The sequence below is a fragment of the Phasianus colchicus genome, chromosome 16 (assembly GCF_987193195.1).
Source record: "Phasianus colchicus chromosome 16, bPhaCol1.hap1.1, whole genome shotgun sequence".
Classification (NCBI taxonomy): Eukaryota; Metazoa; Chordata; class Aves; order Galliformes; family Phasianidae; genus Phasianus; species Phasianus colchicus.
The window spans coordinates 16,525,871-16,552,523 of NC_143451.1; the positions used below are offsets into that span (position 1 = coordinate 16,525,871).

General features: G+C 46.6%; 1 protein-coding gene across 12 annotated transcripts; it reads left to right on the top strand.

Annotated features, from left to right (window-relative positions):
- The first annotated feature begins 24 nt into the window (after window positions 1–24).
- On the top strand, window positions 25–26,098 carry LOC149915798 (rho GTPase-activating protein 32-like). Of its 12 annotated transcripts, none has more exons than XM_090151399.1 (26): window positions 25–173; window positions 1,681–1,844; window positions 1,924–2,151; window positions 2,252–3,939; window positions 4,039–5,721; window positions 6,319–6,487; window positions 7,102–7,221; window positions 7,325–7,417; window positions 9,081–9,253; window positions 9,777–9,854; window positions 10,516–10,593; window positions 11,278–11,400; window positions 11,516–11,593; window positions 12,247–12,328; window positions 13,032–13,175; window positions 13,731–13,833; window positions 14,390–14,522; window positions 15,040–15,122; window positions 15,474–15,581; window positions 15,936–16,081; window positions 16,582–16,783; window positions 17,575–17,720; window positions 17,911–19,103; window positions 22,074–22,180; window positions 23,078–23,169; window positions 25,880–26,098. In XM_090151399.1, the coding sequence occupies exons 7-23, from the start codon at window positions 7,104–7,106 to the stop codon at window positions 18,336–18,338; spliced, it is 2,316 nt and encodes a 771-aa protein (XP_090007525.1). In that variant the 5' UTR covers window positions 25–173; window positions 1,681–1,844; window positions 1,924–2,151; window positions 2,252–3,939; window positions 4,039–5,721; window positions 6,319–6,487; window positions 7,102–7,103; the 3' UTR covers window positions 18,339–19,103; window positions 22,074–22,180; window positions 23,078–23,169; window positions 25,880–26,098. The 12 variants fall into 12 exon arrangements, with proteins under 12 accessions (XP_090007525.1, XP_090007522.1, XP_090007528.1 ...); XM_090151396.1 differs by having other exon boundaries at window positions 1,939–2,151; XM_090151402.1 differs by having other exon boundaries at window positions 1,954–2,151.
- Window positions 26,099–26,653: the final 555 nt, after the last annotated feature.

Consider the following 26,653-nt stretch of genomic DNA (forward strand, 5'->3'; position numbering starts at 1 on the left):
GGAGCGAGCGCTGGGAGCCGGCTGTCGGAGGCGCGGCTCTCCTCGCAGAGCGCCGCTCCTGCCGCCTGGGCCGCCCCGCAGGACAGCGCGGCGGCAGCCGGAGCTGTCCGGGCAGCACCGAGAGGGAAGCCGCGGCGCGACGGGAGCGAGTGCTGAGGACAGCTGTGCCGGAGGTGTGCGGGAGAACGGTCCCGGGACGGGGAGGGGGGCCGTGCGGGGCTCCAGGAAGCTGCAGGGAGGCGACGGGGGGGGATCTAGCGAGATCTGAGGCTGTAGGCGGCTGCGAGGGGGTGTGGGGGTTCTGGGGAGCTGGATGATCGTTGTGGTCCTTTTCAGCCCCCCTGCCGTTCTGTGGTTCTGGTAAATGCTGTGGAAAGTGAAAGTGGTGTTTCTGCATTGGATATTGAAAGGGGCAGTTGATCTAAAGAAGTGAGCTGTAGCACGTCCTTAGAAATAGCTGATGTGCAAAGTAAGAATACCGTATACTGTGGAAAGTGAAAGTGTTGTTTCTGCACTGAACATTGAAAAAGGGCAATTGATCTAAAGAATGAAGCTGTCACATATCCTTAGAAATAGCTGACGTGGACAGGAAGATTACCATATGCATTATAGGTAACATATTTTAGAGACATAGTTACCGAATTACGTGACCAATTCTTTCTCCCAAAGCTGCAACAGACTTTAAATGTTCTAAACAATGTGGGTATAGTATTCTGACCTGGGAAACGTACTGTAAGGTTGTTCATTAGGCCAGCAGAAGTGAAGTCCACTGAACAAACTCTCAAGGAGTCGGGGCCTTTACACAAAGCAGAACTGTCCCACTCTGTGGGAACGTTAGGATGCCGTAGGCAGGCTCCAAGATACTGCCCTCTGTCCTCCTTCCAAGCTTATCTCTAAGCAAGGACAGACGGATGACCTGAACAATGACCCAGTGCAAAGGGCACAAATGCTGGGGGGTAATTAAGCAGTTAAGAGGTTATGTCTATGTTGTAAAGCAGACATCCAAAAGTTACGACCAGATGTTTGTTAAGAAAGCAGTTGTTAGAAGGCAGTCGACCAATTAAGATATTTGTGGTTGGGTGGTAAGGATTTGTGTTTACTTGGTATTGGTACGATTAGTGAAGCGTTGCGAAAGAGTGTGAACCTGCAGTACTCAGCCAGTGAGGAGCCGGGGAGAAAGAGATAAGGGTCGGGCAGTAGGGGATAAAAGATGTAACACTGTTTTCTCTGCGCTCTCCTGCTTGCAGGAGGCCCGCCATTGCAATTGGGAATAAAGATAGATACAAAGATCAGAGAACCGTCCTGGAAAACTATTTGGCTATTTCCAACAACGCTTATAAATATCTTAGATGTGGGAGTCAAAAGGACACGGCTGCAATCTTTTCAGCGATCTGTGGTGACAGAAGAAGGGGAAATGGCCATAAACTGGAGCACAGGAAGTTCTGCACCAAAATGCAAAGGAACTTCTTCACGGCGAGGATGACGGAGCGCTGGAACGGGCTGCCCAGGGAGGCTGTGGATTCTCCTTCTCTGGAGATATTCCAGGCCCTCCTGGGCGCCCTTCCTGTGCTGCCTACTCTAGGGAGCCCGTTTTGCAGGGGGCTTGGGCTCAGTGATCTCTGGAGCTCCCTTGCAACCCCAGTTTTGTGATTCTGTGATTTTATTCATTGCTTCTTGCAGCAATGCAGCGTTTCAGATGAGAGAAAAGCACGGCGGGCGTAAACTGGGTTTCTGTGGTTGGTAAAGCTGTGCTGAGAACTGGGCTGACTACTGCACCTGGAAATGTGTGCAAAGTCTGCAGACACAGAAGAATAACTTTTCCTTGCAGGTTGGGCTTGTCTAAGGTAGGTGATTGCTAGGTGAGCTTGTGCTTTAAAGCATCAAGTTGTATAAATAAGGAAACTTTAAAAGCAAGATTGCCAGTTCTTTTTTACCTAGGTGATTTTTTGCAAGGAGAGATTTGAAATGCTGCTTGCTACTGGAAGATGGAGAGAGGAGAATCAAGTCAAAGGCATGCTGTGCATAGCCACCACGTAGCATCTGCGCCGCTCTCCCCCTGCACAAAGGAGGAGCAGCTCAGCAAGCTTGGCCTGGGCCATGGAAGGGAGCATACAAACATCTGGACCAACCCCAACGGAGCGGGTTCTGCAGGTTGGTTGTCTTCTGCTGTTTGTCTCCCATCCTGTTGCTCAGGGGTAGACGTGTTCTTGATCAGTGCCAATAGGAAACTTTCATGACATTTTTGTTTCAGCTGTCCCAATGCTTTGATCCCTTGCTGCTGGGATGGGGCGTTTGCAGAATGACAATGTCCAGTCAGATGTTGGGGATGAGTCTACGCACCGGGGTATGTCTGGCAGGACTGAGGCTTGGGGACCAGGCCAGGTCAAATCCAGTGCACTTTGCTCTCATTCTTAGTGCTTGCTTTTGCTCAGGAGGGTGGGTGGTGAGCCTTATGAACCAGTGCCTGCAGATGGGGTTTGTGGAGAAAGAGGTCCTGCAGGCCTTGTGTGACACCCATGGAGCTATAGTGAGGCTGCATCAGTGTAAAACGCCAGAAATCCCCAGAGGTGTGAAGGTGAGCTGTGGGCACTAGTAACACAGGAGGGAATGTGCATGCTTGGGTTTGGATGCTTCTGTGTGTTTTAAGTGACTGTGATACCACTGCTCAGTCAGTTTGAGTGTGTGGAACAAGTGTGACATCCTTTTTGACTGAGTCCTGTGAAAGGAGTCTGTATGGGAACTGCTGAGTCACGGCCTGAACCTCTGATTTATCACCTGAGGCGAGCAATGAGTCAGCCCTGGGAGCACAGGTGAATGGAATTCACCTGTGCTGCAGGATGGGGTGGAGCATGGCTCCACCTCTCCTAGACCCATTTAAGAGCTGACTACCAGTGGGTAGGATCTCTCTCTCTCTTTGGAAGATTCTCTCCACTGGTCTTTCCTGAGCGAGCCCACGACATGTGTAAGCATCCTATGTATTCTCTTTGTCTTGGTGTGCCTAACTCTCTTGCTTATTTCATTATTATAACATCTTAATATTGTTTGATTATATAAAATTCCTTTATATAATTTTCATTGATTATACACTTGGTGAGCCAGGCAGGCAAGCCGAATATACTAAAACTTACACTATGTCCTTTCTTTGGAATTTCTGTAAATGTTCAAGGGGGAGGACACTACCCCCCTAGATAAAATAATTCCAGGGCAGATGCCAGGATTTGCGGGATCCCCTTATTATGAATTGTCAACTATCATTGAAAAATGGGGTCCTCTACGTGTTGTGGGAAATGTTTCCCCATATCGCCTAGCAGATTACTTTCAGGGACTAGGCAATGATACATTAGTCACAAGAGAAAGACAATTAGCTGCTTCTACAGTGGCATGGCCACTCTTAAATGCTTTAAATAATGCTGAAATAAGGAATAATACTTTAGTGAACGAAAATGAACTTTTAAAAGATCATATTGAAAAGTTAGAACAGGAACTTGGCATATTAACAGGAAAAAACCCAATTCTACATCTTCCAATAGGTCAAGTCTGTAATATTTCAATAAACAATGACCAGGCTCCTGAATCAACGGACTGTGTTGATCAGGAAAATAAACAATCTAAATCTGACCTTGAATCTCCAATTTTGACGGATGCACTAGAAGTCCGTCCTGTTATAACTCAAAAAACAAAAAAGGTACAGGACAGATCGGCGGGGGTGCCGCCTGATCAGTGGCCCCCCGTTCAAACCCACTTGCATGTAACAGCCCGACCGTACACAGCAACAGAACTGATGGACTTAGTCCAACGATTTAAGCAGAAAGCTAGAGAAAGTGTGCCAGCTTGGACTATGGGATTCTGGGGCAGAAAGTGTTCTGATGAATGGCCCGGAAATAGCCAAATTGGCCACAATGACCGTCCATCCTGCTCTTAGACAGAGATTATATGCAGGTAATCAATACAATGATGAAAACCATTCTATAATAGAATGGTTAATGGCGGCCTGCTGTATGGTATGGCCCAATCAATCTGATATTCCTTTACATACAGGGATGTGGTCCTCCATGGAAAACCTTCAAAATTACATCTGTGAATTAGGTGTAAGGGAAGCGATTTATGAAGATGCCTTTGATGGCCCGGATCTGGTCAAATTCTCAGCAGGGATGAGAGACCTAATTTTACTGCAAGCCCAGGCATTGGGTATATTCGATCCTACCCTCCCAGCTGAGTTGGATGTCCACGTTACTCAAGATGGCTTTGGTTGGGGCCTGTGGCAACGCCAGAGTTCTGTTCGGACCCCCATTGGTTTTTGGTTTCAGGTCTGGCATGGAGCAAAAGAAAGATATGATATGATTGAAAAACAGTTATTGGCTGCCTATTCAGCATTACAGGCAGTAGAGCCAATAACCCAGACGGCTGAAGTTATAGTGAAGACCACTCTGCAGATTCAGGGGTGGGTGAAAGATCTGACCCACCTTCCTAAGACAGGGGTGGCCCAAGCACAAACAGTGGCATGATGGGTCACTTACCTCAGCCAAAGGAGCAGTCTGTCTTCATCATCCTTAAAAGAAGAGCTTCAGAAGATCCTAGGCCCAGTGACCTATCATTGTGATGCACCAAAAGAAACACTGGTCGCTCCACCAGAGAAGAGTCCCGTTCAGGAGAGGAAATATCCTATCCCTGAAGATGCCTGGTATACAGATGGGTCCAGCAAGGGCAACCCGAGCAAGTGGAGAGCGATAGCATACCATCCTTCGACTGAGACAATCTGGTTTGATGAGTGTCATGGAATTAACTAGATCAGTTTATGCCCGTGACAGGGGGCAGTAGGCCCCTGCCCTCCCCACCCTCGGCCTGGCCCCACAAAATGGGAAGGAAGGGGGAAAAGGAAAAAAACAGCGGCAACAATCTATGGAGGTAAACTTATTTTACTAACTATGATATCGGAATGCAAAATAATACAATATAATACAATCTACCAGTGGGGAAGGATCTCTCTCTCTTCGGAAGATCCACTCCACTGGTCTTTCCTGAGCGAGCCCACGACACGGGTAAGCATCCTATTTATTCTCTTTGTCTTGCTGTGCCTAACTCTCTTGCTGATTTCATTATTATAACATCTTAATATTATTTGATTATATAAAATTCCTTTATATAATTTTCATTGATTATACAGTAGTCCTATGAATTTGAGGTCTGAATTTAAGCCTGTGGGCATCGCCCAGGAGTTGGGGAAGAGTACGAGGCAAGGAAAGTTGGGTAAGAGGATGAGGCTTCGGACCAGGAACCTCTTCCATCGGTATTAACTCTTGCCATTCTCTTTTTGGATTAGGAATCCATGTGGTTTTTTTAATGAAGAACAGACTCATTGTGCAGCTTGTGAGTGAATTCATTCACGCCTGTTAGCTGGTTTTCTTTCCTACATGAAGCTGCAACTGAAATGGACACTTTGTGATCTGATCCCCTCTGGCATGCTCAGATCTGCCAAGTTGGCAAGGCCTGGCTCATGGTTTGTGAGTTGTGCCCAAGGTCAGAGAGTTGACTCTTGTGAGCTTTGAGTCATGTCTTCCAGTTGCACGTTGTGTTCTTTCTGTTGTGTTGACCTCTTGAGCTCCAGCCCTAACTGAGGATGCAAGCGCTACCGCAGAAGGAACGGTTTAGATTGGAAGTGCAATGCAAAGAACTGGAGCCAGCAGGAGCAGGGAAGCGATCATCCTCCTGTGCTCAGCACTGGTGAGTCCTCACCTTGAGTACTTTGTTCAGTTCTGGGTGCCTCACTACAGGAAGGACAGTGAAAGCCTTAAATGTGTCCAGAGAAGAGCAGTGAAGCTGCAGGGCATCTAGAGCACAAGTCTTATGGGGAGCGGCTGAGGGAACTGTGATTATTTAGTCTGGAGAAGAGGAGGCGCAGGGAAGACCTCCTCACTCTCTACAACTAGCTGAAGAGAGGTTGTGTTGAGGTGGGCGTTGTCCTCCTCTCCTGTGTAAGTGATAATAGGACTGGAGGGAGTGGCCTGAAGTTGCATGAGGGGAGATTGAGGTTGGATGTTAAGAAAAACTTCTCCACAGGACTGGTCAGACGCTGGAACGGGCTGCCCAGACAGGTGATAGAGTTACCATCCCTGCAGGTGTTCAAGAAACATTAGATGTTGTCGTGAGGGACGTGGCTTAGTGGGAAATGTTGGTGGAAGGTGGATGGTTGGACCGGATGATCTTGGAGATCTTTTCCAAGCTTGCTAATTCTATGTTTCTATGAAAGACATGTGCTGGTGAGTGCTTTGCTGGGTGAGCATCACCCTGCTGAAGAGCAGGCAACTGTTGTCTTTGCAGGCAGCCACATCCACAGGGATTGGATGGACCTTAACCTTGTCTTTCACATCTTATGGGCAGTAAGTCATGTGGATTTAAAGCAGGATCTTAGAGGCAACCTTGATTTCTTCAGCCACCAGAGCTCTCCACCATGCTTCTCTGTGTGATGTGAGACCATGCAGAAGTCTGGGTAGGTGAAGTCAGTTGCTCTTCCTTTTCCCCCCAGGGCTGGAAGTAGCGGGGAAACGGGACTGTGGGACATCCCAGCAGTGGGTTCCTACCTCAGCAGAACCAAATGGCTGTTCTGGTCCACGTGGTCATTTTGAGTGAATCTGACACAAATTAGAGACATGAGGGGCCTGTGAGCAAAAAGCATGTGCTGCATTTTGTGGTGCAAGATGTCCTCTGAGCTGCTGCTAAGAATGCCCAGCATGCTTTCTTTTTGATGGGAAGAGGTTTAGCAAGGATTTTTTAGATGAAAATAGATGAAAATCACGTATTTCCTTTTGACTGACCTTTCTTTCATACTGCTTCTTGAAAAGTTACCTTTGGATTCTAAACTAATATTTATTACTGAAGAGAATACATATGCACCCTGCACTTTTATCTGCACAAAGAATCCTCTGAACATCTGTTTACGTGTTTCTTTTTGGCACTGAGATGAAGCTGTGTGGAACATAGGCTTGGATGAATTTTCAATCAGTAGCAGGGACGTGTAATGCTCATCTTAGATGTTGTGCTGACAGAAAGAGCAGAAAGGTACATTTTATGGGGTTGCATGCTGCTTTTTTTTTTTTTTTTCAGTCATGACCATGGAAGCGTTACCCAGACGAAATGAGCATTTGTCACCTGGACTTTCTACACATGACAGAGGAAGTGGAAGTCAGCAGCTGAAGTGTCTGGGAAGACCCCTGCGTGGGAATGGTGAGAGTTACCCTGGCACCGTTCTTTGGAAATCTCAGGGCTCTGTAAGCTCTGAAGCTGTGTCGTAACTCCTCCCGTGGTGCTCTCCCTTTCTTTTGTGTAGGAGAGCTGGAGTTCAACTCCTTCCTGTTTCCTGCCTATGTGCTGCCTGCCTTGTCCATGGCCCAATGGGCTTTTATTGCTCACACCCAGATTGGTACGTGTGGATATAAGCCTTTGTTTACATTTATCTTTTGCTTGTGGTGACAGCTCATAGCTGAGCTTGTGGTTAACAAGACGCACAATAGCTGGAGATACAGTACTCTGCATCACTAAAACACGAGCTTTGTGGCAGCCACGAGCCCAAGGAACAGCGAGTTTCTGTGTTTTATTTCTGTGCTTGCTCCCATTGCCCCGCGGCCCTGTTGTGGTTGAAGCCGGTGGGTGGCTCAGCACCACGCAGTCCTTTGCCCACTCCCCTGTTCCCCGTGGGATGGGGGAGAGTGTTGGGTGGAAAAAGAGAAGTAAAACTCATGTTTTTGAGATAAAAGTAGTTCTGAATATATATATGAATGTATTGCAAGTGATGTACAAGCAATGGCTCACCACCCGCCAACCACTGTCCAGTTAGCCGCCAAGCAATAAAAGAGAGTGAGATGTACTCTCATCCCCTTCAAAACTCCTTCCACTTGATGGCATATAGTATGGAATATCCCTTTGGCCAGTTTACGTTAGCTGTCTTAATTCAGTTCCCTCCCAGCTCCTTGTTGAGAGCTTTGCTGAGAATGGCCTTGGCTCTGTGCAAGTTTGCTTGTCAGAAACTATAAAGATCAGGGTGTTCTCAGTGTGATTTTTCTCCTAGAACCCAAACATAGCATCATACCAGATACTCTGAAGAAAAATCCCTCCCACCTGAGACTAAGGCAGCCCCCCAGTGTGTGTGCCGTAAGCCAGATAGGGATGCAGGTGTTGCATTTCCCTGGCAGCGTTGGCCAGGGATGCTGGAGAGGTTTTGGTGCCCAGCTTGGACGTCGCAGCACTGCTGTGCCTGTCAAAGCGGCATGCTGCGTGCTCTCCAAGCAACGAAGCAGCGTTTCATCAACAATGTGCCATGCTATTTCCTGGAACCTGGTGTGTTTGTGTCTCTGAGGCTAGGTTTACCCTACGAGCTCTTCTTGCAATAGCTGTTTTGAATTCCATTGCAGGCGTGTGAGCAGAAGTGCTTTTCCCCTTATGTTCTGTCTCACAGTGTTTGCCCATGGTTGGTAGAAGAAGGAGCTGATGGAGTCAGCAGTAGATTCTGTTGGCTTACCCTCTGTGCTTCATCCCTGGAGCTCACTGCTGCACAGAAGAGTACACGCGTGTTTATCCCAGGGCTGCAGTAAACGGGAGCCTGGTTGGCATAGCACTGAGCAGCACCTAATGGGCTCTGCAGAGGATGGCTTTGCAGAAGGAGCAGGAGTGCCTGCGTCCACCTGTATCCTGGGATACGTTCTGGCAGCGATGCACCAGCTGTGGCCACAGTGACTGAATGCAGGGCTTGGCTTGGGGCTGCCGTGTGGCACTTACTGCCCCGCCGTATGCCTGGCAAAGCACAGCCACCCCTCGCCCACGACAAGCGTTTGTCTTAGTGTCGTGTTTCATGCTGTCTCCTGAACCTCAGGAACTGGAGGCAGCTTCCCCACAAGAAGGGGAGAACAAAATGAGGTCATCCTGGAAGCAAAAAGGCAAAAATCCACTTGGGAAAGAAATGTATATAGCAGTCTCGTAGCAGTTCTGTGTTTCTCCCGTCTCTTCCTTGATTTCCTTACGGTGAAATAGATACGTGCTGTAACGTGCTCTTGAATGAAACAAAGGACTCTAGTGTGGATTTTATGTAGGCCCTGCACTGCAAGGTATGCTGCTGGGAGGAAGTGTCCATCTGCCCGAGGGTAGGAAGGCCCTGCAGAAGGATGGCCTGAGGCCGGTTGTACGAGGCTCAACAAGAGCAAGCGCCGGGTCCTGCGCTTTGGTCATGATGACCCCGTGCCAGCTTCTCCAGGATTTGGCTGAGGTAGAATTCCAACCGCCCTCTGATTCTAGAATGTTGGAGTGTTGGAATCTTCTGGTCTTGTGACGTGGTCTTGCTTCCCCACCTTGTCTGTCATGGTGGAGCAGCCTGGTGGCCCTTAGTGATGTCATAAGCAGCTAGAATGAGGGGAGGAGCAGTGCCTGCTGCGTCCCTTCATTGGAGCGCTTGAGCTCTGACTGAGTAGCTAGCTTGTTGCACTTGTGCATCGACTGAGTACCTTCGTTTTCACACCGTCTTGTGCAGCATCTTGTAGGTAAGCTGAGACAGTGTGAGATAGACAGGTGGACAGTGAGGTGTTGAAAGCTGCTGGCTGGCGGAGCTGGTGGTGTCATGCTGCTTACTCTTGACCATCAGACATAATTTTCACTCAGTAGCTACATTCCAAAGCATAGAGGTGGCATTTGTCTCAGGGCTTTTTCCTTGTCTTCTTTGTTAAATTGTGCAAGCTCACTGATCAGCTCTTTCTCTCTCCTCTCCCCGCCCTCTGCCTTCTCCTTTGATGCAGCTTTTGCTCGCGGAAGAACAGAGCAAAGTGACAAGAAACGGCTGCGGCTTCAAGGAACTTGTTCTGATCTCTTGCCTGGTATGTGCCACACGTTGTCCCCCCCATGTGGTTTTGCAGCCTGCGTCGCACCGTGTTTAGTAACACAGCCTCATCCAGCCTTGACAGGACACTGGTCACGTGTAGAGTTATTCCACTTTCCCTCCAGCTCAGCCCTCAGAAGGATGCTGTCTGTGATGCTGTGACCAGCTAGTCTTTAGGAAACCAATCCCTTAGGCAAGGAGTCCTAGTCCCGGTTTGTGCAGGGCTGCACAACGTGACCATGAGCATGCGTGCTTCGGCTGCGTGTGCGCACGACAGCTGTGGGGAGCACAGCAGAGATGCAAGCAGAGGAAATCCGTGTGGAAGGCTGCGGCCGGCGCTGGAGGTGAACTGGTGGGAGCCGGGCGCTAGGGAGCAGATCCACCCCCAGCAGTGACTCCTCTCACTGCCCTGCTACTGTGCTGTCGGAGTGCTCTGAGCAAGCGCATCTGCTGCTTTGTGCCGGAGTCCCCATCTGCTAGCAGAGGGATAGCGACTTGGTAAACTGCTGCGTAATAGGCTGTCTCGTTTGAAGTGACTGAACAAAGTGGTTGTTTCTAGAACACCTGCCTATGCCAGTGGGTAACTGAGGGTAGTTCTGAAGAAGTCTCTCCATACCGTGGTGTGTGAACAGAGAAAATAGAAGTGTGTTTCTTTTCAGTTCCAGCTTGTCGTGCCTGCTGTGATGGGCATCGCGTGCAGCGAGATCAGCTGTGGGCCTGACCTGGCACAAATGGAGGTAGAGTATGAAGCTCTGATTGGTCTTTGTTCTGCTGACTTGAGCCGGCAGAGTGAGCTGCAGATGAGCTCTCCTGCTTTTCAAGAGAGGGAGAATCCTTCCAGCTCTATCGGTGTCACTGAAAAGCTGCCTGAAAAGCTTCATGTCCTTGCTACGAGCATCTAGATGGCCGTGGACGTTATAGTACCGACAGAATCAGATCGAGCGTTATAAACATGCAGAAGCTTTTTCCCCATCCTGCTTGGATTTTGTCACCCAAAGACCAAGTTCTCATATTCAGTAAGTTAAGGGAAGCAGGCACTTGTAGTGAGCCAAGGATTGGGTCAGTGGACCAGCTCCTGTGTCCAGTCCATGGCTGAGGTCTCCAAGCAATAGGTTACAGGAAGCAAGCAGACTCTTACGCTCCTCTTTGGCAAGACAGTACTGCAAGCGTGGCAAGTTTATAAAACTCCAGGAGTCCTCTCGGTTGGGGTGTTTGTCCTCTTAGTCTGGGTAGAGAGAGACGCATCTTTACATTGCCTGGCCATACTGCTGCACACCAGGAAGAGAAACAGCTGTTATTAGACTTGCAGTTTCTTGTTAAGCACTCATGATAAGGATCTTTCTCTGCAGATGTGCTCCTTGCTCTGAAATTGTCCTCGTTTGTCCTCAGCTCCTCACCATGGCCTGTGCTCTCTGTTTCAGACTGAGAACAATGGGAAGCCCCTGCTGATCCACGAGGAGTCTCCTGTAAATATTCCAGCTGTTGCTGCTGCCCGTGTTCTTAAGAGATATGTTGCCCAGGCACCGGATGAACTCTCCTTTGAGGTAAGCAGTTAAGGGCGTTCCTAGTTGTCATGTACAGGAGAGTATAAGGTGTGAACGCATCAGGAATATTCTCAGATACCTTCAGAATGTTTGGTGAGGTTGCAGTCTTTTGCAGGTGGGAGACATCGTGTGCGTTACTGATATGCCACCAAAGGAGCTGACCCCCTGGTGGAGAGGCAAGCATGGCTTTCAGGTAGGCACAAGCTTCAGACTTGAGAGAGCAACTTCGGTCAGGTCGGGAATCTCGGCTAAGAGCTGCGCTGCCTGCACAGGATGGCTCATGGATGTAAACATTTTCCCTGTGTCGGTGTCAGAGATGGTCTTTGTAGGAAACTGTCTCCTCAACTCACTTAGAAGCAAGAGCCTTCACAATATGCATCAGGTCACGGCCACTGAACCCCACCTTTGGAAATGCAGCAGCTAAGACAGTGTTTCAGTGTCTCAGAGTATTTTGCTTGCACCCATGCAGAACGTGAAGTTAGTGTCTTTTAGGAAGTTACTGCCTGTCAGCTGAGGTAGGGTAACAGACCCTCCGCGTGCTTGTTGCTGCTGCTGGCTGCAGAACGCTGGGTAGCTCGGAGCTGGGGATTATTGCAGCTGCATCTCAGTCAGCAAGAACTTTCTTCTTCTACATCTTCTACAGAAGCAATTATTTGTTTTGTAGGTCTTTTGGCTGCAAATGTTGAATAATTATTACTTTTATGCAGGCCACTTTTTGTTGGATAGTCTTACGGAGCGTCAGGCAAGCACGTTCCGAGGAAAATGTTAGGTGGCTTTTGGTTGAACAGTTCAGGCCTGAGAAATGCTGCCTTCAGTAGTGCACCTCTCTTTTTTTTCTTGTTACAGGTTGGATTTTTCCCAAGTGAGTGCGTGGAGCTCATCAATGGAAAAATTCCGGAGTCTCTCCTCAGTTCAGTGCCAAAGCCAGGTACAGATGTTACATTTGATGGTGCAGGGAAGCAAAATGGCGTCTCTTTTTGGGTGTGTTCTGTGTTTAATATCTCCTTTATCCATCCCGTGTTATAGTCTGTGCTGATGATCCTTCAGGCATATCATGGGGCATATGGCTGGTGTTTTGTAGGCAATGAGAATGAAGGAGGGCAAAGGCAGTTCTTCTGCGAGTCAGTACGAGGTTGAGAACAGCCAGTGTCCCTGGTGGACAGCTAGAGGCCTGGTTGTGCTAGTGATATGCTTGATCGGAACGTGACTTTTCAAGAGGATCCTTAATCCTCAAGTTGAGCAAGCCAAGCAAGAGGAGTGCATTAAACTCCATCGGAACGCGCAGAGATTTGGCCCGATCCTCCCGTGTTTATGAGTGGACTTGGGGAAATCATAGAATCCTCCTAGTATGGCTTGGGATGGAAGGGAGCTCAAGGATCATCAAGTTCCAACCCCCCTGCCTCAGGCTGGGCTGCCAACCAACCTCCACATCTAATGTGAGACTAGACCCCACTGCCCAGGGCCCCATCCAACCTGGCCTTTGGCTCCTCCTGCAGGGATGGGAGAAAATCCGTTTTTCTATGTACTTGTTAATGTTCTTCCCGTTTTGACGTGCTCTGTAGAATGTGTTATGCTCGGCCTTGTCCAACTGAGCCAAACCTGAAATGAACTGGTTTCTTCCTGTTGTGCAGTGCCAAAGAAACGCGGCAAGCTCGTCACCTTCCTTCGTTCCTTGGTGAAGGCCCGCCCAAAGAAACCGAAAGAGCGGGAGGTGGAGAAGGAAAGGGTGTTTGGCTGTGACCTGGGAGAGCATCTTCTCCACTCTGGTCGCGATGGTAAGGGACGGCCCGTTCCTGAGATCTTCCTCTGTTGGGCATCTAAAGATGAAAGGGAGGTCATATCTAGCAAAGGGGCAGGTTGGTACCGGTGGAGAAACGTGTAATGGAAGTTGATGGCTGAAAGATAAACTGAGGCTAATGCTCTTAAGAGACAAGCACGTTTGTATTTGCTTAAACCAAAGCCTGTAAGCCAATCCCACGCTAGCCTGAAAAGAAGGGAAGCCTTTTGGCCAAGGAGTGTCCTGCATATGTTTCCCTGCTCTCCTGGACATGAGATTTCCCACCTCCTTTCATTCCCATGGGAGCTGTGGTGGGACTTGCAGTGTCTCCGGCTTCCCCAGAATTACTTTCTCCAGGCTGATTCCTAGGTCCTTACACTTCTTGAATGCAAGGAACACGTCTGTCCAGTTTCCTCGTCTTGGACAGCTTTCTTCTGTAAGGAAGAACTAAGCAGTAGCCTGGCTGGGCTTAGTGGATGAGATTTGACAGGAGCACAGCCTGAACCAGTACTTGAATGAGGAGCTCAAGTAACCGCTGGCACGTGTTCTTTAGTCCCCCAGGTCCTCCAGAGCTGCGCCGAGTTCATTGAGCAGCACGGCGTAGTGCAAGGGATATACCGGCTGTCCGGCGTCGCGTCCAACATCCAGAGACTGCGGTAAGAGTGCTGCGACTGACACAGCGGTCAGTAGGGGCGCGTGCCCTGTTGTGGGTGCTCAGAGGCCTGCGCCGTGGGGCAGCTCTGTGCAGGCAGCGTGCGCTCAGCAGTGGTGCGCCAGGCTTGTCACTGTTTGATAGGAACACGGGGCGTTCAGCAGACTTGCTGGAGCAGGAAGTTCTCCTTCTGTCCTTCGGAGCACTGGAAGGCTGTGGGGGACTGCGGTGTCACCGCTGCCAGCTCTCATTCCCATTTCCTCCTGTTTGCAGAGCCCTTTGGAGCAGCCCACACTCCTCCTTGCTGCTCCGGGCTCCTGGCTTAGGATTGTAGACTAGGCAGCCAGTTGTCAGAGTCACGGGAAATGCCTTAGCAAAACGAAAAGGTCTCCTTTTGGAAACATCTCATCCAGCATGGCTCGTGTGGTGCTGGTGACTGAGTGTTCATTTTCTCCTGTTAATCGGGAAGCCCTTCCAATGCTTGATTATATTTGGTGTGGCTTTTGACTTGTTTTCCTCTTTCTCAACCCCCCCGCCTGTTTTTGTGTCCTTCTCTCCAGCCAAGAATTTGAGTCTGAGCAGATTCCTGAGCTAACCATCCGTGACACTCACAGCGTGAGCTCCGTCTGCAAAATGTACTTCAGGGAGCTCCCGAACCCTCTGCTGACCGACCAGCTGTATGACAAGTTCTCGGTAAGCACAAGGCAACGTCTTTCCTTTACCTCTTCCCTGGGCCTCTTGGGAGATGGCTGCAGCAGTGCCCCAGCTCTGAGGCCCTTTTTCTGTTAGCCCCGTGGGGTTTACTCGTATGTCTTTGCCACATCATGCATCATATGGATGCCATTTTTGGTGGTCCCAGGAGGCGGTTATTTCCATATTCACAAAGCTTGAGAGAATTCATGTTTTTTGTTTTTTCTTTTGTTTTGTTTTTCTATTCCCCAAGTATTTATAGAATGGGAGTGGGATTGATAGCAAAGTGCACTTGAAGCTTGAGGAGCTGAGCTGCGCAATCAGGCTGTAAACCGGCCCGCTGCTTGGACTCCTTGGCCTTGATGGCACCAGCTGCGTGCCGCTATGTTCCCCAGATGCCTCCTGGAAGGCGTAAAATCTGTCTCGGCGCAGACCAACAGCACGCTGTCCCCATAGTTCCCGACCCTGTGGCAGGTATCTAGACTGATTTGTGTCTCAGTCCCTTTCTGCACTATTCCAGGAGGCTGTTGGTGCCGCTACAGATGAGGAGCAGCTGGTCAGAATGCAGGACGTCATCCAGCAGCTGCCCGCTCCTCACTACAGGTCAGTGCTGCCCTCACTCTGTTGAGCTCAGCCATGCTGCACTTCAGAGGGCAGTGGTGTGATTCCAGGCTTGTCTCATGCTGGCAACATGATGCCTGCGTATGTTGAAGCAGTTTAAGGCTACACGGGGTTAATTTATTGGGTCGGTTCCTGGGCACGGGGGCACAGTTGGTGCAGCTGGTGGCTGCAGCTGTGCTGTGCTGGGGCTTGGTGCCACAGTGTGGCACTTAGTCAAGTTGGATCTACTTCATCTTCAGTGACAGTAGCAATAACATGCATTGAGGCTTTGCTCTGTGAACCGCAGCACCGCGTGCTCATTGGTGCTGAATATTTGCCTCTCTGATTTTCCAGGACACTGGAATACCTGATAAGACACTTGGCTCGTCTAGCCGGGAACTGTTCCGTGACAAACATGCACGCTAAGAACTTAGCGATTGTGTGGGCTCCAAACCTCTTAAGGTAAACTTCTTTCTCCATTTCAACACACTGCTTGGATCTGTTCTCCGGCAAAAAATGCAATCTACCTTTTTCTCCGTCGAATGTGCTCTTCTCCTGTACACTGTAGTAAGTGGCTGACGGCAGAGCAAGAGCCTGGGCTGTTCTCCAACCGCACGGGCACAATTTCTAGATGACAATTTCTGCCCTCTTGTTTAGATGGGACTGGTGTGTCCTTGACCATCCAGGAGAATTTCTTCAGCGGCATCACCGCAGAAGCCTCCGGAGCCCAATTTGACAGCTTTTGGCTGCAACAATCCAGACTTGGGGAAACTTGGATCTTGGATAAATGACTGCTAAAATCTGCCTTTTCTACAGATCACAGCAGAACGAGTCTGCCTGCGCCAGCGGAAGAGCCGCCTGCATGGAACTGCAGACGCAGTCGGCTGTGGTGGAATTCATCATCAACCACGCAGATGTCCTCTTCTGCTCCAAATCCGGATCAGACATGGCAGATGGAGCAGGTGAGTGTCTTCCTCCATGAGCTTTATCTTGATCAGACACCTTGATCAAATCCAGGCCTTCTCCAAGATCTTTGAAATACACTTGTTCTATCGAGGGGACAGCAGACTTCTGGGCTTAGATTAGAATCTGGCATCCTGTTGCTGGATGCTGAGAATGTCCAAGTCCAAACTTTACAATGAGAAAAAAAACGTCACTGTCGTTACGATGTTTTGCATGCAGGTGAAGCTTGATGAAAGTGTGGCAGTGAAGCTTTCTGAGTTCCCTGCCCCCGCTTTCTAGGGTTTTTCTTTGCCCATTTTGATACAGTGAGCTGCTCTTATTAATTATGACTCTGTCCTCTGCCATAAACATTCCTCTGACCACATGCTTATTCTGACCTCCTCTTCTTCTAGTGGCTCAGATAAGCAGGTCTGAGAAAACTATAGCATCTCCCCCAGAACTGTGATGGCTGTGGTGCTGCTTTGTGATCCTCGCTCTTACCTGTGGCTTTCCCTTACAGGGCACGGTTCTCTCTCAGGGCCCAAGTCTGCGTGGGTGTCTTCTCCTGCCACAAAGCTGCTCACCCTGGAGGAGGCACAGGCTCAGAGGCGAGGCCACAGCAGCTCTTCCGTTGTGACACAGAGCAGGGACATAGAAGTGGAAGAAGGCCCCACAGCTGTACAGGGGAAATTCCACACAATCATCAACTTTCCATCTGAAAGGTAAAGAGGACTTTGTTTTCCAGCAACCATCATCATTGTTTGGGTGGGTTGTGTTGTTGTTTTTTTTTCCCCCATTATTTCTTGCGCCAAAACATGTGGAAGCTAAATTAAAGTAACGGTGCCTGAAGTGAATTGTTGCAGTGAATCTCTGCTCCCTTTGGACTCTGAGATTCAACTAACATATTCGGTTTAGCCACACGAGGCTGCCATTCCTTCCTTGCTGGGCACGCAGTCACGAGATGTATAAAGCCATGCTGACGTCTACCCTGGCCTGAGCTGGCTCTACCTTGAAACGTTGGGGTTTTCCAGCTGTCGGGGCCACATGCCTGAAACCAGTTCCGGTTCTCCTCTAAGCAGAGCTGTTGGTCAGACTTGCTGGCACTAGAAACTAAACTTGGCGGTGAGATGGGGCCGACGAGGTGTTGATGTCAGAGTCAGAGGTGCTTTTGAATTTCCTTTATGGCTGCACGGTTCCTCAGAAAGCAGTTACGCCTGCTGGCTCCAGAAGAGCCATCCCTTAGATGCTGTCCTGTACAGCCGCGGAGCCTTTGCTCACGTGCTCTGCATCTTGCTTGACACAGTTTAGGGGAATTTAGCCAGCAAGACTTCAGGGCTGAGCTATAGGAGTGGAACCATCCTCAACTGCTTGAAAGAGAGCGAGTTTCTAAGCTGTGCTTCAGCAGAAACCAGGCGGTGCCAGGAACAAGCAACTGTTGGCAAGAGCTCAGTGCAGCTCTTCCCTCACCCCGCACCACGCACGACTCACACCAGTCACTGTTTTCTCTCTCCAGACAACGTCCACCCAGCAAGACGAAGGAATCACCAGCTGGCAGTTGGCGTTCCTGCTTCAGCCTGCGGAAACCATCCTCTGTGGCCAAACGCCGACTGCAGCGCAGTCCCAGGGAGCCCTCAGAGACGGAAGTCGTGGTGCTGGCAGGTAAGGGTGCGAATCCAGCTTTCAAAGCCTTGCTTTTCAGCGACATAGAATTCATGCCATACAAGTGGACTTGTATCTCCTCCTAGCGTTCCAACCTATACCTAGCATCTTCAGATCACCCCTGATCAAGAGCCACTTTCATAATTCAGCTTGTGAAAGTTTGACACTAACCCCTGTGTATCCTTCCTAGGTGAATCGAGCCCTTGTCTACCCAGAAGAGCCGGGGCAAGTAGCGATGGTGCGCTGTGTGCTTCCATCGATGGAGGGCTCTTAGGAAGCATGAGTCACTGTGGTTCAGATGACAGCCTTCCACATAGCAACAGCGATGGAGAGAAGGAGCTCATCCAAGTTCACGCCCTCATTTCTCCCGGCTGTGCTGAAGATGCTGACCTGAGCCTGCTGGACACCACAGTCACCAGCCTGGACTGTGACCCAGTGCCTTTGCAGTGCAGCCCAGCCCAAGCACAGTCCGAGTGCCCCGACAGCAGCACCTCCACGCAGGAGCAGGTCAGCGTCGCTGAGGAGAAGCCGAGCCTCTTGGAGGGGGACTTAGAATCAGGCCTCCAGCCCCAGGCACCGGGCAGCAGCACTGAGAGCTCTGAGCCACTCTCTCCGTGACAAGAGAGGATGAGTCCCATCTTTACCCTGGACCTCTCACGCCCTCCTGTCTTTTACATAATAATAAAAGCACGCTGGTGCTCAATCAACGCCTTGACTGCCTTCCGAGTCTTCATTCACAGAGACTGGGACGAATGCAACGAAGAGCAAGGCACGCCAGCTTGCAACGCGATGGCTGTGGGGTGCGTGCAGCAGAGCTCTGGGTTTGTTCCCGTTCTGTCTGGCTTTGGGACGTCTGCAGCGAGAGCTCAGCTACCATCTGGTATGGTAGCAAATGATGTTTAGCATCCTGGATGCTGCTCGTGATAATCCCGAGCTTCCTGGCTGTGGCTTTGTGATGCTTTTCAGGGCTTTTTGATGCATTTCGAAGCCTCGGCTGCTCCCTAACGCCTCTCTCCTCCTGCCGTGTCCATTCCTGGCTCCCGACCTAGGAGCTGGCCGTGCAGACCTGTCGTCATCACGCTGCGGCAGGAGGAGCTCACCTTGAGCAGCATCTCCCTTGCCCCGCCCCCTGCCTCTGATTGGGCAGCGGCGGCGCCGCCCCGCCCCCGGGGTCTCCTTGGTCCGCGGTAGCTCCGCCGGCTGCCGTTGGCCGAGCCGCCGTGCGCGGGAGCGAGCGTTGGGAGCCGGCTGTCGGAGGCGCGGCTCTCCTCGCAGAGCGCCGCTCCTGCCGCCTGGGCCGCCCCGCAGGACAGCGCGGCGGCAGCTGGAGCTGTCCGGGCAGCACCGAGAGATAGTATTCTGACCTGGGAAACGTACTGTAAGGTTGTTCATTAGGCCAGCAGAAGTGAAGTGCATTGAACAAACTCTCAAGTAGTCGGGGCCTTTACACAAAGCAGAACTGTCCCATTCTGTGGGAACGTTAGGATGCCGTAGGCAGGCTCCAAGATACTGCCCTCTGTCCTCCTTCCAAGCTTATCTCTAAGCAAGGACAGACGGATGACCTGAACAATGACCCAGTGCAAAGGGCACAAATGCTGGGGGGTAATGAAGCAGTTAAGAGGTTATGTCTATGTTGTAAAGCAGACATCCAAAAGTTACGACCAGATGTTTGTTAAGAAAGCAGTTGTTAGAAGGCAGTCGACCAATTAAGATATTTGTGGTTGGGTGGTAAGGATTTGTGTTTATTTGGTATTGGTACGATTAGTGAAGCGTTGCGAAAGAGTGTGAACCTGCAGTACTCAGCCAATGAAGAGCCAGAGAAGACAGAGATAAGGGTCGGGCAGTAGGGGATAAAAGATGTAACACTGTTTTCTCTGCGCTCTCCTGCTTGCAGGAGGCCCGCCATTACAAATAAAGATAGATATAAAGATAAGAGATACTGTCCTGGAAAATTATTTGGCTATTTCCAACAATGCTTATAAATATCTTAGAGAAAGCCTATTGCATATTTGTCCAAAGTACTAGACCCCGTATCTCGAGGTTGGCCTGAATGTGTCCAGGTGGTAGCAGCAAGTGTCCTATGGGTAGAAGAGAGTATGTGTGTACACTTTGGGGGTGTAAGGAGTAAATTGTTGAGACTTTGATAGTATGTGTTTGCCCCCCCAAAGAGATTGCTCCTCATTTTGAGTCATGATCATTTAAAAAAAAAAAAAAAAAAGGAAATTAAGAAAAAAAAGGAATGAGGGCAGGAATCCGCTCCTTGACCTCTTAGAAAAGCATGGTGCCAAATTCTCCCCCATGGAGATGAATTGGGCACAGAATAATTGGCCCAACTTAGAGGGAGTTGTGGATCATATAGATTCCCTCCACAAGCAAACTCGTATGGTGGAGGAAAAGGGAAAATCAATCACTTGTGCAGTTCCAGGAGCTGCTCTTACTGCTGTCGTAGAGATCCACAATGAACAGCACACGGCAGAAACCCAAATTATTCAGTCCTTGCAGGAATTAATTACAAAGACAAATCAGAAAACCTGGTGATCCTTGTCTGCCTTCTGATAGAAACTGGGCATGCATATGAAGAGACTGAAAGTGGGTATTCTGATGTTTGTATCGAGAAGGTCTCCCTATTCTGCTACAGAACTAGCCAAATAAAGGAAGGATTTTGGTTACACACCTAGGAAATCAGTATGTGTGGAAAGTGCCACTAACAGTGGGAGATCAGATCCTGTTGATTGAAAAGGAATCAGAGGGTTACTGGGGACCACCACTGGCAACCACTGTGCCCTGTGGTCCCTTACTCAAAGAGCTGATTATTGGGATGATTACTCCCCAGGACAACTAGTGTTGATTGATTTGCCCCACACTGGTCCTGTCCCTTTAACCCTCAGGGAGACTCTTAACAAATACATCTGAAAGGCTCAAGATGATCAGGAGGAAATGTACATAATTAGCTATCTGGATTTCACCTACCTTCTAACTTTGCTTCACTTGGGACCAGGAAGTTTCATGTTTGTTTTGTTTTCTTTTCCAGTTATGCTTCCTCTAACCTTGGTTCCTTTGGAACCGGGAAGTTCTCTCTTGTTTTCCAAATGCTAATGAATGCTGATCCTATTTCTGTGCCTCACATGTTCCCTTCTCGCTCTGTTCCTTTCTCTGGGATCCCCATGGTATCATTAGTCACTGTTTTGGACAGGAATCTTCTTCAGTTTAATTTTTGTAATTGCTTATGATGACCTTATCACAGTCACTGGCTGCTCATGGGGCCATGCCCATATTTGCTGTACTGGGCATATGGGACTGAATTCTAATTCTAACAGAGGCTTAACCCTTTCAACCATGGTTAAACACAGTGATTAAATGCATTCAGGAAATGAATGGGGCCAGGATAGCACTGGCCGATTGCCCCCAACTCCGGAGAGATGCAGGATAAAGAATAAAACTAGGGTGTCAGATTAACAAGTGATCTATGTGCATTGCTACACCCCTGCAGTTTTCCCTATCAGCACTGGGAACAAATCAGCAGTTATTATCTAGTGTATTATCTCAGTGGGAAAGAACTAATATAAAAAGTCCACCAGTTAATTGTAGATGCACTTGCCATAATTCAAATAATGTCTCCCTAGCTCTAAGTTGTGGAAGGTAAAAGAAATGCTTTACCCACTGAATTTTGAAAGGTGATTTGGGACAATGCAAACAAATTTCAAAGAGAATTTTAATCTTGGTGACATCTAGTTAATTTTACTTGTGATCCTCTCACTAACTATGCCACAGCTTTTGTCCTAACAATATGCAATGTTTTGGTACATACCATATACCTAATAATTGTGCTGGGACTGAATCACAATGGAGTTGGTTTTTTTTTTCCTGCAAAGAAGAAAGAATCCCAAATGCTTGTGGAGAAAGAAGATTCAGGGATTTCCTTTTCTTCCTCGCTAGCAGATCTTGATGCTATCCTGTTCCTGCCTGTGGGCTGCTTGTCATGCCAGAGTCCTGCAGTCTCCAGAAGCTACCCCACATGGTACCAAAAGAGATCATGGACCTGGATTCAGCCTTTCCTCATTCTCCCACTGCATGAGCTCTCATGGAGCAGCATGCTCCTCAAAAGTGGTCATGGTCATTTTGTGCAGTTACACAGTGTTTGTGTACTTATGTAGGAATGGAATGTTGTTTCTGCATTAGAACTAATAACGTGAGTATTTTATGTTGTTGTTTCTGCTCCCATCTTGTGTTGTTTGTCAGTACTAATAGCTCTTCTGTCTCTCCCAAATAGCATGGGTTTGTTCTTTTCTTTTTGGGTTCAGTATCATTTCTTGCCATTATGGAGTGTTTCTCTTCCTTTCCTTTGTTTTCCAGGCTGTTAATTGACTCCTCATTGGAGCTACAATGACCCAAACACAGACTACTATGCACTGACCAAGTGAGATGCAAAAAGAAGAGGTAGGCTCCAAAACAGGCTTCGGGTGAGTGCTGTGTATGACTTGTGGTTTCTAGAATGACACCTAAGTCTTACTAACCCGTGTTGTTTAGTATCTCATGTGGAGGTTTCTTTTCTCCTTCCAGGACTGGAGACTCCAGATGCTATTGCCCTTCCTGATCTCTTTGGGTTGCAGTATTAGACATGCCCACATGCTTTGAAGGGGTGATTCCTTCATCCTTATTAGAAGATCTTGTCTTGTGTTCAACAGGTAGCATTGGAGAACTGTGGCCCTCTGAGCCGTGTGAGGACAGTACTGAGGCTCTTGGTGGTTACAGCAGGAAACCAGAGCCATAGATGGATGCCAAGATGCACTCCTTATTTTGTCCGACTAGCTATGTTGACCCCTGAGGCCACTCCCATGCTTGTAGAGGTTCTATATTCATGGCATTGGTTGTCCCTCGTGCTCACTTTGTGTTCACCAGATGTTCTTATTTTACACCATCTTCCACACCATACACTTACAAGCAAGTGTTCCACTTGGTCTCCATATCTCTCTCTGGCCAGGCAGATGCGGTGTGCCAACAAAACAAAGCATGCAGACCCTGAGAAGAAAAAAAAAACAGGAGAGAAGCTGTCCTGGGTGAGACAGGAGAAGTGTCCCTTGAAGGGATGCTCCACTGGCACTGCCTCTCACATCCGCCGCCTGGTTCCTTCTCTCTCCTTGTCTTCTAGGGCTCACAAAGTCCAAACGTACCCTGATGGAGTTCAACTCTAGCTTGACCAACACTCATCACGTCCACAGTAGCTGGCTTAGGCTCCCAGTTACCAATGGGATGTCTGCGGCTTCTGCCACTCCTACCAAACATGGGTTTGTTCTTTTCTTTTTGGGTTTAATATCATTTCTTGCCGTTATGCAGTGTTTCTTGTTTCTCTTTTCTAGTGTTTCATGTTGTCAATCTGTGCCTCATTGGAGCTACAGCGACCCAAATGCTGACTGCTCTGCTTTGACCAAGTGAGATGCAAAAAGAAGAGGTAGGCTCCAAAACAGGCTTCCAGTGAGGGCCGTGTATGACTTGGGGTTTCTAGAGTTAACTTCTTCTTTTCCAGTTCTCTTTCGTGTTTTTTTTTTTTATTTCCCCCCCTTTTTCTAATTTATTTTCATTTTCTAATTCGCTTTCTAATTGTAATGCTTTCCTTTTCTCTGATTCCTTTTCCAGTTCCTTGTATTTTTTTCATTGCTGTTTCTGAATAATTTTCTAATTTGTTTTTTCCCTTTCTTTTCCTTTTTACCTTTTTCTTTTTTCTCCTTTTCATTTTCTAATTCTTTTATATCCTTTTCTACTTCCTTTTATTTTTCTTTCTAATTTTTTTTCTCAAGTCTTTTTCCAATTCTTTTTTGTTTTGAATTCTTTTTCTATTCCTCTAATTCTTTCTTTTGCTAATTCTGTTTCCAATTCTGTTTCCGTTTCCAATTTTCTTTCTTTTTCTTCATTATGTTCCTTTTCTTTGTCATATTCCTTTCCATATTTTTTTCTTCATCATATTACAATTCCCATTCCAATTCTCATTCCATTTCTTTTTCCTTTACCAATTATTTTTCCATTCCTTTTATTAAATCTCTCTTTTTCTCTTTCTAAATCTGTTTTTTCTTCCTGTTTCTAATCTATTTTGTTTTTCTATTTTTTTTTCTAATTCTTTTCCTATTTCTTTTTCCTGTTGCAAGTCTTTTTCCTTTTTCTATTTCCTTTTTTTCTTTTTTGAATCCCAGTTCTTTTTCTAATTGTAGTTCTTGCGTTCTCTTTTTCTGGATAATTTTCCATTTTTTTCCTATTTCTTTGTCTAATTCTAATTATTTGTCTAGTTTTTTTTTCTAAATTTCCTTTTTTTCATTGTTTTTCTTTTTCCAATTCCTTTTCGTTTCCTTTTACCACTTCTCATTCTAACTTTAATTCTTCGTTTTCTTTTTATAATACTTTGTTTTTTTTCTAATACTTTTTTCATTTTCTTTTCTCCTTTTCTAATGACTTCTCTAATTCTTTTTCTAATTCTTATTCTACTCCTTGTTTTTTTCTTTCTCTAATTCTTTTTCCAACTCTTTTTTTTCTTTTTTCTATTTCATTTTTTTTCCAGCTCCAACTCTTTTTCTAATTGTAGTTCTTTTTCTTTTCCCCATTCCAAATCTTTTCCCCAATCCACATCCTTTTCATTTTCTCTATTTCAGATTTTTTCTTTTACATTTTCTAATTCTTTTCTGATTCTTTTTTAAAATTTGTTTTCGATGTTTTCTGTCCTTTTCCTGAATCAGTTTCTTTTCTTTTTCTGATTCTAAATCTTTTTCTACTTCTCATTGTAATTCTTGATATTTTTCTATTTTTTTCTTTATATTTTTCCTTTTTCTAATTCATTTTATTTTTCTCAATCTTTTTCTAATTATTTTTGTTTCCAGGTTTTTCTTTTTGCATTTTCAGTTTTTGCAGTTCTTTTTCCAATTATCATTCTAATTCTTTTTCTTTATCCATTCGTTTTTCTTTTTCTAATTCCTTTTCATATTCTTTCTCTTGCTCTAGTGCTTTTGTTTCCTTTCTCTTCTTTTTCATTTTCCAATTCTTTTTTCAGTTTTGATTCCATTTCCAGTTCTGTTTCCAATTCTTCATCTATTTTATTTTCCATTTATTTTCTCAGTTCTTTTTTGTCCAATTCCTTTTCTTTTCATTTTCTTATCCATATTCTTGTTTTTCTCTCTAATTCTATTTTTTCTAATTCTTTTCTTTTTTTATTCTTTTATTTTTCATAGTTCTATTTTTATCTTTTTCTAGACTTTTTCTCACTCGTTTTCCAATGTTTTTTTTTATTTTTTCACTCTTTTTTCATTTTCTAATTCTAGTTCTTTTTCCAATTCTTTTTCCATTTTTTTTCTTTTTCCAATTCTAATCCTAATTCTTCATTTTTCTTTTTCTAATTATTTTTCTCTTTCATTTTCTAATTCTATTTTCTTTTTCTGTTTCTATTTCTAATAATTTTTATAATTAGAATTCCCTTTTCCTTTTTCTTGTTTCTTTTCTATTTCTTACTCTTTCTAATTCTTTTTCATTCTTTTACTTTTTATCTTTTTCTAATTCTTAATTGTTTTCCTTAATTAGTTTTCTTTTCCTTTATCTTTTTGTAATTCTAATTTCAGTTCTTTTTTTCCTAATTCCAGTTTTTTTCCACAACCTTTCCCAATTCTTCTTCTAGTTTATTTCCAATTCGTTTTCTATTTATTTTCCTAATTCCAATTATTTTGTCTTTTTCCTATTCCTGTTCTAATTCTTTTTTTTTCTAATAATTTTTCTTTTTATAATTCTAATTATTTCCTTTTCTATTTCCTCTTATTATTCTTTTTCTATTTCTTTTTCTACATCTTTTTTTTACTCTTTCCTTTTCCCTTTTTTCTTTTTCTTTTCCCCTTATTTTCTTTTCTTTCTTTTTTTCTTAATTTTCATCTTTTGTGAACCTGAAGTACTCAGGCAATGAGAAACCAGGGGAGGAGAAGGTAAGAGTCAGGTAATAGGGCATGAACAATGTCCTACTGATTCAGATTTCATTATTTGTGAAGAAAATACTACCAGTCTACAAGGGACTTATCCAGTTGGGTTGCATTGCCAGAATTCCAAACCCAAATAAACCGAAGGATGCCCAATTTTGTGGGTTTTCACTTGGTTTACTTGTATTGTCTGTGCAAATTCATGTTATCTTTGTACAGGTTTGTGGGTCTTCACTGGGCTTTGCAGAAGTCCGCCCTGGTTCACTGAAGACTTTACAGGATCACTGGTCTTCACTGAGGTTCCATGAAGTTCACATGGTTTTGTAAAATTTTGCACGGCTTCACTTCTGTTCACACTAGTTCACATATCTTCACTTTGGTTCAGTCAAGTCTGCACAATTTTGCTGGTCTTTGCTGCATTAAAATTTTACTTCTTTACTTAGTCCCTGACAGTTTGCAGGTGGAATCTCAATTTCTGAGTCATCTAGTGCTGCTGCCACTTCCCCCACCTTTCCAAGGTTTGTGCCTGCAATTAAAATATCTACACATGGATACAATTTCACATTCTAAGGCAGTGAAACTTTCTGTCAAAGTTCAGTGAGGTGGCTTGAGCAATAGTGGGAGTCTGCTGAAGGTATATTGTATCCCCTCCTGCATGAAAGCAGAGTTTCTTTATCCTCTTCCTGCAAGGAAACTGTAAAGAACATGTTTTTTACATTGAAAACTGCCATCCGAATAGGCTCCAAAGCCCATTTCACCTCATACTCCAGCCCCAAGCCATCAGTATTTCACGCCAAACTCCAGGTTCAAGTCCTTGCTAATTCACCCCAAATTGAGCTCCCAAAACCTCATTATTTCATCCCAAGTATCAGCCCCAAATCGTTACTATTTTCCCCCAAACTCTACTCCCAAACCCTACCTATTTCACCCCAAACATCAGCCCCAACACCCCAATGTCACCCCCCAAGGATGCTCCAGCATCACTCCCCCAGC